General features: G+C 51.9%; 1 protein-coding gene across 8 annotated transcripts in view; it reads left to right on the top strand.

Annotated features, from left to right (window-relative positions):
• The window catches only part of LRRC7 (leucine rich repeat containing 7), a 208,364-nt gene that overhangs the window by 84,536 nt on the left and 109,894 nt on the right, over positions 1-13,934 (top strand). For 5 of the 8 annotated variants that reach the window (XR_001873261.1, XM_017805635.1, XM_017805640.1 and 2 more), the window contains exon 1: positions 3,450-3,489. The exons of the other annotated variants lie outside the window; for them this stretch is intronic. Coding sequence is in view for 4 of the 5 variants with exons in the window: in XM_017805635.1 (XP_017661124.1) it covers positions 3,465-3,489 (25 nt within the window). In the remaining variant the exon portion in view is untranslated. Of the gene's footprint in view, positions 1-3,449; positions 3,490-13,934 lie in introns of those variants that run through there. 8 annotated transcript variants of the gene reach the window in all.

The following is a 13,934-nucleotide window of genomic DNA, read 5'->3' on the forward strand; positions in this document are numbered from 1 at the left end:
TGGCGGTGGCAGTGGCAGGGCACTGATGTGCTGACTCTTGACCTGGGCAGGGATGTTCCCACCCTTTCCATTCCATAGAGTCCTAGAAGAGTTTGGGTAGGAAGGGACCTTAAGGATCATCTTGTTACAATCCCAGTCCTGTCTCTGCCCTCTTAGTTTTGCTTTTCGCCTCCAACCCTCCCAAGGAGAAGGGCCATTATTGATCATTCACATTGTTTCCAAAGTCATTGATCTTCCTGCCCTGAACTGACGGGTCCCCTCATGCCCCACATGGAGCCACCGTCACCCTCTCCCAGCACCCAGCTGGACTCTCAGTTACCATCCCCTGTGCCCTACTTAGAGGATGACCTAAAAATCAGCCTCTGTCTATAACACCACAGCCATGACTCATCTGCTCTTCTCAATCTTACAATTAAAGCCTCCAGAAATGGGGATCGTCATTGTCTGGGAATATATCAAGTAGCACTTGAGAAGACTTAGTAAAACCAGAGGGGGGAAAAATATATTAGGAATTCTACAGGGAACATTTTTGAAGCTGTGTAGCTCCACTATTTATTAAATAGAGGGATCTGTGTCCTTAAAACTGTTCCTTCTCTATATATTCCAGACTTTTAAAATAAAAATAAATTTATTTCAGGGTTATCAGTCTGAAGCATGTGATGCTTGGATTTACCCCATGATCTTCCCAGCTGGTGTGAGTCTCACAGACATTTCTGAGCCTAAACTTGCAGAACCCCCTTAGGGAACACATCCAGCTTTCCTATGAAATTTGCTGAAGGAATTTCATGATTTTGAAACTTTCCTTAGCCAGGCCTACAAATGGCTAGAACACAGCACGGAGGGTGTTGTTTATGTGGGCATATCAGTGGAAATACTGAAGTCCATGTGGTGAAGCCTAGGTTAAGGACTTGTTTGACTGGTCAACTTGAGTTTTGCATTGAGCAGCATTCAGGGATGTGCCTGGGATCCACATTTTTTCAGGGAGTGAGTATTCTGGCCTGCCCTTTGTTTGCCTTGATTTTCCTATTTCCACTGAAGTCAGTGAAACCATTCTGAAACTGGTGTAAGACAAAGGGAACTGGGGTTTTAAGTTCCATGTGTCCCATCCTTCCCCTTCCCAGGCCCTGGCCTGGGGATTTTTTGTCCCCCAGGAAGATTCCCAGCTCCCCTATGGCACAGCTCTGCATTTCTCCCACTCCACGCTTTCCTGGGGAGCAAGGTCTACCTGTAAGGACTTGACTCATCCAGAGTTTTTCAAGTTGCCAGTCTTAGTGCCCTGCAAAACCTTGGAGATGTTTATCAGGAACATACATGAAGGGAGAAGAACTCCCTGTGACAAAAAAGGCATATTTCATGCTACAGTGGATCTCCTGGGAGACAAATTTCCATCTACTGACTCCTAGAAGCTGTCCCTGCCATGCCAGTGCTCCTCTGCCAATGGCAATTTCCCATCTCCAGGGGGCACAGCCCCCAACACAAACATTCCTTGGGCAGCACCAGTTCTACGTGCAACTGCCTGTAACAGCAAGGACTTCTCCTTGCTTTTGATATTTCTACTGAAAGAATATTTGATGTCCTGGTCACTCCCTGCTGGAGGCCCCAAGGGTGCCAGAGGTGGGTGCCGTGCCAGGAGCTGGGGGGGCTGTGGGTGCCGCTGGTCATGGTGCTGGACAGGGAGAGGCTGACACTGGACACGCCTCCATGTCATCCCTGAAATCACAGAATCCCAGACTGGTTTGGGTTGGGAGAGACCTTAAAGCTCATTCAGTCCCACCCCCTGCTATGGGCAGGGACAGCTGGTCTAGTAGACCAGGTTTCTTCAAGCCCTGTCCAACCTGGCCTTGGAGACTTCCAGGCATGGGGCGGCCACACCTTCTCTGGACAACATCAGAACACAGAATGCCCACTTCAAGCACTACAGAAATGTTGGTGAAGCAAAACTTGCCTGGGCCAAATTTCAGTTCCCACTTGGAGATGGTGAGAGTGGGAGAGTCTGAGAGTGTCCCCAGCACTGGTGTTCCTGCACCAGTGATGGGGAGAGGTCACATCTCTGCTCAGGGATTAGCCATGTGGAACAGGGCTGGAGAACTCACTGCTGGCATAAACCCGTCTGTGATCCTCTTCCAGCTCCTGCTAAATGCTTTCCGTCTCTGCTGCCAGGCAGATTCCACAGTGCTGGAAGAGCGAGGTGATGACCTTACTCAGCACAGAGCTGTAAAGCCACCGTGTCACAGAGGAAATCACATGGCATTGGCACGGTCCGCCCAGGGCTGCGTGTGGCAGTAGCTGCCCCAGCCAGCCCAGCTCTGCACGGAGAAGGGTGAACAGAGAATGGGACACGGTGGGGCCAGAGCTGAGGGATTGCTGTGTTTGGAGACAAAGAGTGGGAACCAAGGAACTGAGCAGCACCAGCACCTGCTGCTGCAGCAGCTGCTCTGTGGAACACCAGGAGAAGCTGCAGGAACCCAATATTGTGGGCAGTGATCTAGTGGAAGGTGTCCCTGCCCATGGCAGGGGGTGGAACGAGATGAGCTTAAGGTCCCTTTCCAAACCATTGTGTGTTTCTGTGAAGCCCCAGGAGGTCATCAGCATCACCCTCAGGTCACACACAAACGCCAAGGTGGGCTGACGGGAGTGGGGCCGGACAGCCCCGCACGTGTCCCGCTCTCTCTCGCAGTGGGTGATGGAGGGAGGCAGGACAGCCTCACCCACGGGCAGGATGACCTGCCAGGTGTTCCTCATCACCCACGAGGTTTTATCCTGTGGCCTGCGACACCCCAGGCCCTCGGGGGGGACGCTGAGCTGTCATCGTCGCTTCCCCGCTCCCGGGAGGCTGCGAACCCCTTCCCGCTACCCGGCTCCGCACTTCGGCCAAAGTGCGGGAAATGGCTCCTGCCTGGGGAAAAAGGACGGACATGGCATGCGGGGGCTCTCAGACAGCGGGGCTTCGGGGGCTTCCCCCCTCCTCGCAGCGCGGGGCTGCCGCGGCCCCGCCGGGGATGCTCCGGCCGCGGAGCGCTCCGTCGGGGGGGACGGGCGGGGCTGGGCGGCACCGCGTGCGCGCATCGCCTCGCACCGCTCAGCACCGCACGGCACCGCTCCGCACAGCATCGCCCCGCTCCGCACAGCATCGCCCCGCTCCGCACAGCATCGCCCCGCACAGCATCGCCCCGCACAGCATCGCCCCGCTCCGCACCGCCCGGGAGGGGGGGGCACAGCCGCGTCCCGCCCCCCGCACCGCCCCTGCGCCGCCGCGGAGCGCAGCGCGGGCGCGCAGCGGGACCGGACCCGCCCCGCCGCCGCCGCCGCCGCCGCCGCTTTGTGTCTGGGCGCCGCCCGCGGAGGCGGAGGCGGGCCCGGCCCTGGGCTCCGCGGCGCGGCGGGGCGGGCGGCGGGACGGCCGCGGGCAGCCCCCGGCGGCGCCCCCGCAGCGTCCGCGCCCCCGCACCGCGGCTCGGCCGCGCATGGACGCGCGCTCCCGCCTGCACCGTGAGTACCGCGGGGCCGGGGGGGCTCGGGATCCCCCCCAGGGATGCCCGTGACAGGGATGCCCGTGCCGCACACCCACCAGTGCGCGGGGCTGGCGGGGAGCGAGGGGCGCGGGGCGGGTGCGCCGGGCGCGGCGGAGCCTCTGCCGAGGACAAAGGAGCGACAGGAGCGGGAGCGGAGGCGGTGCGGGGCTCCCGGGGCTCTCCCGGCGCGCTCCGGGCACGGACCGCGCGGTGCCGCCGCCTGCGCGCAGCCCCCGCACCCCGGGGACGTTTCGGGCGCGTCTCCGCGGGCGTTCCCGTTAATCTGCCTGGAACGGCGATCGGGCTCAGCACAGCTCCTGGAATATTCTGCGCCCGTTCCAGCGCCGGTGCCACCCTCCCGAGGCACCGGCGGTGCTGGAGATGCCTCCGAGCAGGGACAACGCTGCCTTCCGCGGTCCCGCGTGGCTTTGGTGCCGTGTCCCTCTGCCAGCACGATCCCACAGCCTGGCCGCTTTGAAGAAAGCCAGCTGAAGGGTGCTGAAGTTGGTTGCCCAGGATTAGGGGAACCATGGGGCCATGGGGACCAGCGCATCCCTGTTCTGGGGGATTTGGGAGAACCTGGGCAGGGGGCTGGGCCATGGGGGCTCAGGGCCTGCATCCCCCCCGGACCTATCTCCGTGTCTGCTGAGGGGACCGAGGAACCGGCTGGGTTTCCTCGTTATTCCTGGGAGGCTGGACCAGGAATGGTCACGGCTGTGAGAGCCCTGGTGAAAGTTCCTTGATTTTTGGAAAACAGATATGATCCGTATGGATCTTTTTGCTGTTTCTGTCACTCCAGTGAAATCCCTTCATTTTGCTCTTGTACATCTGTGATTTTCAGCCCAAAACTCCGGCCACGTGCCATTCACGGTTTTAACCTGAGGTGTTCTGAGTGATCATAATCCTTAGGGACAGGTGAAATACAAAGCATTTTCCTCATCATTCCATGACAAGAGAAGTGACTTAATGTGTTGGATTTTGCTGTTCCGCATCTGCTCACTCAGCTCCTCTTGGAGGATGGATCCTTGCCATGGCAACCTCCACGGCACAGATTGCAGCCACTTTGGGAAGTAGTAGGACTTGGTAAAGAAATAGGAACAGCTGATCTCAGAACCCCCAGAATTAGGGATAAATTGTACATCTTGGAAAGTGTGGCCTCTTTTTGGGAATATTCACATTGCTTCAGTTCATAGGTGTGGGGGTGGGAAGGGAATCGGCCTTTGAGGAGGTCATGGATCTTTCTTTTCATGCAGCTGCAGTGAAAGGAGGGTTCTTCATTTTCCAAACAATATTAATGACTGTGGTTTATGTCAAAGCCATATTAAACTAATGATCTTATAATGAAATAGCTCGACGTGTCATGTCAGCTTGGTGCCTCTGTGATCTTCACCCTTTGCCTGGATTTGATCTGTAAAACTTTTCCTTTGATAAACTGGCATTTTTAAATTTTTTAATTATCTCACAGAGGAGGGGCTTCCCTGTGTCTTCAGTTATACAAATCTTGTGAAATGCTTGAAAAAAGGGTTTTACATTACACCAATTTTGGCAGTTGCTGGAGTGACAGGAGCCATTCCTGAGTGCCTGATAGATTGGAGCAGGCTCAGGGAGCTGCAGCTCGGAAGCAAACGCTGGGCTGGAGGCGGCTGCTCGATCACGGCTCCACTGGTGGGAGTCCCTGGGAAGGAGGAGCAGTGCCTGGCCAGCAGCAAATTTCCCATCCTTGGGCCTGCAGTAATTTATAAATGCTTCTTAAAAATTCATTAAAAATTTCTTGAAGTTGTAGCTACTTACAAATAGGATTTTAAAAGGGAGGTTGCCCATTGTCTCTGGAATATTTCAAGGAAGCAGCGTGTGCACTGTTAGAGCCACCAAACTTCAGATTAAAGAGGAATTAATTGTCCCTGAGGTACTTGCAGCTGTACAAGGCTTTGCTATGAGCGTCGATTTTAAAGCAGAGACGCAAAAGCAGGGATGCAAAATACAGCAGAGCTTCGGGATTCATCCCAGAGCCAGGGAACAGGGATGGACCCAGCTCAGAGCTACTGCACAGGCAGGGCAGGCTGTGGCTGTGTGGTGGCAGCTCCAGAGCTCCCCAAAGTCCCCTTGAGCACCCCAGAGCCCCATGGCCACTGAGTCACGCCTGGCTCACACCATCCCCAGTGCCATCACCCAACCACTGTGGTGCTGTCGGGGTCTCAGCTGGGAGGGCCCTGGGATCGGGGATAGGAAAGGGGATTGATGTGCAGCAACGGTTTCCTAGTGCTTCAGAAATAGTGAATTTTACCCTCTTGGGCATTCGGCTCCCACCCCAACTCTCCTGACCTGCTGGAGGGTGGTGGGGAGCGAAGGCTCCATCTCTGGAGCTGCAGGAGCCCCAGCTGTGTCTGGAACAGCCAGTCCTGGGTACCCCCCTTGGGCAGGGCTGGTGACCTGGGAGTCAAACCTTCTGGAAGTGGGTGTAGGAGGATCTGCTCACCTTTGGCTAAGGGGTGTGAATCCATCAGACTGATCATCAGCACTTTGAAAATCTGCTGGGACACCAGCTCGGTGTGTGGGAACCCACACCCACCACCCTGCAAATTGTCCCAGAAACAGCCAGTGCCTCTCTATAATCCAAATTAATGATCTTGGTGGATCTAAGCCGAGCACCTCAATGTTGTACCAAGCCCTATTTAAAGATTTGTAAGAGCCACCATGTGTCCTTGGTTTTCATCTCAGCTCTCTCTAATTTTAGCGTGGTTTCTGGAGGCTTTAATTTGCCGGCACGGCAGATTGCATCAAATCCTGGGACGAGCCTTGCAGAACTGAGCTTTTTCTCAGAGCTTTTTTTTTTTTTTCCTTGGGAATGCAGCAATTTGTTGATGGCAGAGAAATCCTTCATGTGTTACTGGGCAGAGCCACCCCTTTTGATTTGACCTACGGAGAAGTTATGGAAGAACGGAAGGTGGAGGGATGTGATGGATGGGAGGAGGGATGGCTGGAAGGAGCTGGGAATCGGGCTAGAGAGGTCTGACAGCCCAGGGGAGAGGCTGCCGCTGGCAGGACTGTGGCTAAGTGAGAAATTAGGGAAGTAAAGGAGCGTTAAATCCCAGTGCTCTGGGAAGGGGGAGCAAATACCATGTTAATGGATCAAGTTATGGTGAATAAAGAAGAAAGGAAGCTGTAAGCTCAAGAAGGCTTTTTTTCTTATAAGGAGGAGAACACTCTTCATCCTTTAGTTCACTTGTATCCAGAGTGAATGACTTTATAGCTACAGGAGTTTAAGCTTATTGGAGGAAAACGCCTTTTTTTTGCCTTTTTTTTTTTTCTCAACTATTTTGCTGGGGAAAGGATTTGCAAATGAGAGCTGGAGCAAAGAAAATCTGCGGAGAGCAAGTTTAACCATTTCTGAGCATAGGAGCTGGTGACCAGTGGGCAGAACTGGTTTGAATCTGTCCAGGAGAGCAGCACTGTTTGTCCAGATGCAGCAGTCGGGATGTGGGAACAAAACAGTGGGACTGTGAGTGCTGTGCGTGTTCCCATGGATGGGAAACCAACACTTGGCTTTGTGGGATGTCAGTTGTCTGTCACTGCTCTGCTTTCAAGGGTGTTTGAGATGTAAAGACATCCTTGTGAGATCTTTGCCGCTTGGTGTGTTGCTGGAGTTGGGTGCCTGGGAGCTCTGGCACGGACTATAAATAGAACAATGGATGGAGCAATTTGGCAGATATAAAATACGGAATTAAGGAGTGTTGTGACAAACACACACACCTGGGTGAGCTCGGGAGCTGACGCTGTGTGAGGGGCCGGGCAGAGCATCCCATCTGCTCCCTGCCACCGGAGTCACGGAGCTGCTGCTCCACATCCCACAGAGAGCTGCCCTGGAGTGGAATTTAAAGCTTTGCTTGCCTTGGATTGGTTTGGACTTGGATTAGTTTTCACCTGCTGACTTTAAAGTCCTGCTTCATCGGTGACTTTTTTTGCACTTTTTCAATTTTTGCTGCGGTCACCGCAGAGAAGCTTGTGGAAGGAAGGGATGGCGTGGCACGACAAAGGTGGCATTCCAGAGGCTGTTCTGAGAGGACCCCGCTGCCGAAATGGATTTGCCCCCACGCTGGGTTACAGCAGGAGCTCTGTGCGGGGCCGGCGGCGGCGCTGCCTGGCCCTGCTGCGGCGCATGACCCGCATCTGCAGAGGTGCTGGACTGGGCTGGGTGGGAGGGGATCAAACCTGGTGGGAGCTGAGCTGTGGGGCTGAGGAGCTGTTGGCAGGGGGACCTTGGTGGCTTTGGTGGCCGAGGAGCCAAGCTGTGGCTGACAGAGCTCCTCTCCGGCAGGCCCAGGAGCTCTGTCTCCATCTCTTCTCAGGTCAAACCCCACCTGTCCCTCCCATTCTCAGCTTCTCTTGCATCACTTTATTCTCCAATATGTAAAAATCGGCTCCATTCAGACACCATATGTTCTGTTTTTAATGTCACGTTCCATCTCTTCACTGTTGCCCTCCTCAGTGTTGACCTTTGAAGAGTTTTTGGGGCAGAGGCTCCCCACCCCTTGTAGAGGCTTTGGGAGATGTTTATTGTTCTCATTGCTCCTGACAGAGGGGCAGTTTGGTGGGCTGGACAGGAGGGAATGGTTAGGGAGCGATGGCTGGAGGCTGTGGGTGGAAGGGATGAGGCTGAGGAAGGGGACACTTCACCCCAGTGGAAGGTGCTCTGGGTACCTGGTGGGCAGCTTGGCTTCATAATTAGCATGAAATGCACTAATGGAGGTGTTGGAGTGGGGTTGGAATCTCATTATACCTTGTGTTTGGCTCTGCCTCGGGTATCTGATCCCCTGATCACACCGGTGCGTGTGTGCGGCGTCCCCACCTTGAGGCAACGCTGAAGCTCTTGCTGTTGTTACAATAAATATTCTTACATTTTCAAACCTGAGCACTAAATTGGTGGCTTTCAGCAGTTCTCTAATTATGTGAGACATTTTTTGTTCTTAACAAATGGTTCTTATTCTTGCCAGCACTTCAGCCCGGTGTTCTAGGACTGTGGGTGTCAGGGAACAGAACATATTTCTGTGTCTGTGAATATGATCCCACACGTTGTCTTAAGTGGGAAAATGTTCACAGCCCTTATATGGCGAGGGATTTTTTTCCCCTAAATCCATCAGAGCTCTCTCCTGCAGTAATAACGCAGTTTGATCTTCCTGGTGCTCTGTGGGATGGGGATGGATTAGGAACCAGAAATACGAAATGGGCTTTCTTCTTTTCCTGGCAAAAGTATCCTGTGGTGTGACCTGCTCTGCCTCATAAACCATTCAGGAACTGGTTCTAGAAGTGGTCGATGATTTTCAACATCTAGTCAGTGTAGAACTGCTAAGCTGATAGGTTCCTGGTCTAAGCTGTGTCTCCTGGTGTTATGCATCTCTTCTGCATTTTCTCTGTGAGTTCCCACACTCCTTGTTGTGCTCAGCTGTGTTGGCAGCAGTGTTGCAGTCTCCTGGCCCTGCAGGCAGCCAAGGACTGCAGAAAAAGCTGAGATGTCTGTGTGCCATGGCACAGTGACATGTGCCACAGTGATGTGCTGTGCTCTCCTGTCCTGTGCCAGAGGTATCTTGGTGTGTCACACAAGTGAGATTTGGGGAATACATGAGTTAGAGAGTGTCCAAAGGAGGGACATGAAGATGGGGAAGGGCTCTGAGGGGAAGCCGTGTGAGGAGCAGCTGAGGGCACTTGGACTGTTCAGCTGGAGGAGACTGAGGGGAGACCTCATTGCAGTTACAACTTCCTTGGGAGGGGAAGAGGAGGGGCAGGCACTGATCTCTGCTCTGTGGGGACCAGGGACAAGACCCCAGGGAATGGCCTGAAGTTGTGTCAGAGCAGGTTTAGGTTGAATCTCAGAAAAAGATTCTCCCCCCAGAGGGTGGATGGGCACTGAACAGGCTCCCCAGGGCAGTGGTCACAGCACCAAGGCTGCCAGAGCTCAGGGAGTGTTTGGATGATCCTCTGGGGCACGTGGTGTGACTCTTGGGGATGGTCCTGTGCAGGGCTGAGGGTTGGACTTGATGATCCTTGTGGGTCCCTTCCACCTCAGCAGATTCTGTGATTCTGTCGTGGCACAGTGACGTGTTCCCTCGTGCTGTGCTGTGCTCTCCAGTCCTGTGCCAGAGGTATCTTTCCACATCATGCAGTGACATTTGGGGAATACATGAGTTACCCAAGCACCTCATGGTGTCTTGAAGACATGTTGGTGAGAGACTGGTTACAGACTCATGAACACATGAAGCAAAAAGTGAAGAGCTCTTTTTACCCTCCAGTGGTATTATTCCATACTCATTTTTGCATTAGATATTCCTGTGCAGTGGCATAACGCCCCCAAACCCTCTTGGTTTGTAAGAGGAAGGCTTTGGTCATGTATGAGAGGAGGAGGAGGAGGAGGTGTGAGGCTCTGTCCATGGTGCTTGCTGGGAAAGCTGGAGGCGGAGGGGAGGATGGACAGGCTGGAGGGGAGGATGGACAGGCTGCAGTGGAGCTGCTGTGGTCGCCCAGTATGTGTTATGGTGCCATCAGCATTGGGAGGCCCCTGGATGGAGGAATGTGTTGGTGCCCAGCCTGTGGGGTCACCCAGCCTGGAGAGCCACCACCTCAAAGGAGGAGCACCCAGCTAAGGGGACAGTAGTGGCATGAGCATGGATGCTGTTATCCATGGATGACCAGTGTCACAGAACTATAGAATGGGTGGGGTTGGAAGGGTCCTCTGGAGATCATCCAGTCTACCCTCCCTTGCTAAAGGAAGTTCACCCAGAGCAGGTTGCACAGGAACCCACCCAGATGGGATTCGAATATCTCCAGAGAAGGAGACTCCATGGCCTCCCTGGGCAGCCTGTTCAGTGCTCTGGCACCCTCACAGTAAAGAAGTTTTTCCTTATATTCATGTGGAACTTCCTGTGTTCCAGTTTGTACCCATTACCTCTTGCCCCATTGCTGGGCACCCCTGAGCAGAGCCTGGTCCATCCTCTGACTCCTCCCTGCAGACACTGACAGACATGGATGAGGTCCCTTCTCAGTGTCTCCTCTTGAGGCTGAACAACCCCAGCTCCCTCAACCTTTCCTTGTAAGGGAGATGCTCCAGTCCCCTCATCATCTCTGCAGCCTCTGCTGGACCTGCTCCAGGAGCTCCATGTCCCCCCTGTCCTGAGGAGCCCAGAACTGGACACAGCACTGCAGATGTGCCTCACAGGGCTGAGCACAGGGACAGGATCCCCTCCCTGACCTTCTGAAAATGCTCTTCCTGATGCCCCCCAGGATCCCATTGACCTCCTTGCTCCCCAGGATACGCTGCTGGTCATGGATAGCTTGTTGTCCACCAGAACCCCCAGGTCCTCCTCCACTAGGGATTCTGTCCTGATGTACCATTTTGGGGAGCAATGGTCTGCATAAATCTTGAGAACAGACCCCATTACTACATGTGTATTTGTATAGGAATTTTTCTTGGGACCATAAAATGCAGTTTTCTTTATTTGTTGTCCCATGGTTGCAGATGCTGCAGTGTTTTTTTCTAAGGGATTTTTTTCCCTACTAAAGCCATTTTTCAGGATTCCAGCAGAAGTATCCATGCAAGAGGCCACACTAAAAACTGTCACTGAGATGCTTGCCTGTGTGAGCACATCAGCTCTCCAACCTGGGCACAGAAGCTCCTTAAAGCCAGGATTTCTGGGCATTTTCCAAGGCTGTCTGTACCTTCATCCTGCCAGGGAAAGGCACTCTTTTAATGGGATGTCATTACCACTGCTCAGTGATCATTTCCATTCTTAACAGCAACAATATGGTAACTTGGACAAGCTAAAAATTGAGCTTCAGGACCTGCCAATCAGAGGTCTTTAATCAGAGCTGCTATTTTTGGGGAGACAGATTTAGCATAAATAGGTATGATGCAAAGTGTCGGACTCTGTTTAGTTCCTTGTCCAAGACATCTTCCTTTTGGAATGGTGACTTTGTATAAAATTCATCACCAAGGTCACTCTGCATCCATGGGGAGGGCCGGGAAAAAACAGACACAAAGTAGCTGAATAATTTGTTTCCTTCCTCAGTTTTTCTTTAATATAAGTGTGAAATACAACAAAGAAAATATTTTCCAGGACGGTGAAGTGCTGAACCTTCTTGTGGGGGGTATTTTTGGTGCAGTAACTTAGCGTTGTTAATTGCTGGCAGATTCCTTCACGTGGAGCTCAGTGGGATTCCCTGGGCTGTTGATGGGTTTGGAGCTGGTCCACCACTGTCTGTAGAAACACTGAGCTCCACAGCCCTATTCCGAGTACGGTACTTTAACGCACTCCTGAGGTTTCTTTATTCCCTCACACAGTGTTTGGGTTTGGTAGTGGTTTTCCCACCTTCCATATTGTGTCTCAGCAGAAAGACTCCTCTGTTGTCATCTTTGTTCTTCACCCTGATGTCCCCCAGCCCCTTCACCTCCTCAGGCACTGCTAGGAACCAAACTAGGACAGGGATAAGGAGACTGGTATTCCAGGCAGGTATTGGAGTCCCCATCCCTGGAGGTGCCCAAGGAACAACTGGATGTGGCACTCAGTGCTCTGAGCTGGGTGACAAGGTGGGGATTGGGCACAGGTTGGACTTGATGGTCTGGAAGGGCTTTTCTAACCTCAAGGATTCTGTGGTTCTGTGATTCTGTTTCTCAGGACTTGCATCTCCTCTGTGCAGCTCCTACAACTGGGAAATCATCCACAGAGTTGGTGAAAGCAGAAAAGACTCCATCACTGTGAGCTGTCAGATTAGCCTGGGATTGGGTAAATCTTACTCCTGCTAGATTTGACCCTGACTGGTTACCCCAAACTCCTTATGAGTTATGTGGTCACTTAGAGAAAAGCAGAGGTGGGATTGGTGCCTGGTGCCATCAGGAGATGGTCTCTGATCCCAGCTCCATTTGGAGCTCTTGTTTTTGCCCTGGAGATGGTAACAAGCAACTCCCAATCCGTCTTTTCCATGCCACCTAGGGATGGGTAGATATCTATCCTGTTTCCTGTAGCTCATCCCTTTTATAAACTGACCTACTTAGTGACTTTCACAGAGAAGTCCATCCCTTTGCCCGTCCTTTCATCCTATTTTGAGCATTTTCCATACCCAGTATGTCCTTCCTTTTTATTTCAATGAGGGAATGGGGTTCTATAGCTTTAGAATAGCTCTGAGAAACCTTATAGCAAAGAAATGGTGTCCTTCCTGCAATAGTTGGCATTTTTCTAGTCCATTAATCACTGACTTTGGCAGCATCGAGTGAACAGCGTGAAAAACATACCTGGTTTTAACAGAAATATAAGATTAACAGCATACAACGAGTTTGTTCTTAATAAACGCACATCTAAAATTCAACCCTTTTTTAAAGGAATGTTCATAGTTGACAGAAGAGAAAAACGAGTGATCATTTTGTCTCTAACGAACTGATATGTCTGAATATTAAATCATCTACAGAAAGTACCTCTTAATTTCTCTCCATCCTCTTCCTCCATCTCCTTTACAACACAGAACTTGGCTGTTTCTTTCCTTGAGGTTTAGAAAAAGCTCTTTAGGATTGAGTATAAAACATATTATTGACCCTAAACACACAGTTTGTGTGTTGCCATGTATAAATGTATATATAATATGTGCGTGTATATATATATATATATGTATAGATTTATAAGAATATATGCATAGAATTTTGAATTGATCCTAGAGATTTCTCCATCCTCACACGAGGAGATAACCTGGAAAACCTTCAGCAAGTAAAACACAAACCATTAAGGAGTTTGATGACTTTTCCAAACCTTCAGCATGTGGAATGCTGGGACTTCACTTTTACCTCCTGGGGCTTCTCGGTTCCCTCTCAAGGGTGAGAAGTAGAATAATTTCGGCTGGAATAGGTTGAACTGGAAGTGGGACGAGCAGGGAGGGTGTCAGGGGATGTGTGTGTGTGTTTAGGAATGGTCAGGATACTCATCTGTTCCCTAAGAAGAGCTGCAGAGGTGGATCTTGGCTCTTTGGGAAGCTGCTCAGGGCAGGGCATTTTTCTTTTCAAGTTTACCTAGAATTTCTAAGCAACTACATAAAAAAGTTTTCTTCAGGCACACGAGGATTTTTCCAGACTCGCTCTGTGCTTCTTCAGCCTCATGGAAAAACTGGCACATGAGATTTTAGGTCCTGAAATGACTTTTTCCAGTTTAAAATTGCTTCCCTGATAAGTATTTTCGTAGAATAGTTTGGGTTGGAAGGGACCTTTAGGATCATCTTATTCCACCTCCTGCCCTGGACAGGGACACCTTCCACTATCCCAGGTTGCTCCAAGCCCCGCCCAACCTGGCCTGTTAAATCTAAAGTGGGAAACCCCAAATACTCCTCCTGGGATAGTAACTTTGGATGTCTTTCACTTTGAAATATTCTCAGCCTTTCAGAAGAGCCCCCTTG

The sequence above is a fragment of the Lepidothrix coronata genome, unplaced genomic scaffold, assembly GCF_001604755.1.
Source record: "Lepidothrix coronata isolate B3197 unplaced genomic scaffold, Lepidothrix_coronata-1.0 Scaffold12, whole genome shotgun sequence".
NCBI classification, from domain to species: Eukaryota; Metazoa; Chordata; class Aves; order Passeriformes; family Pipridae; genus Lepidothrix; species Lepidothrix coronata.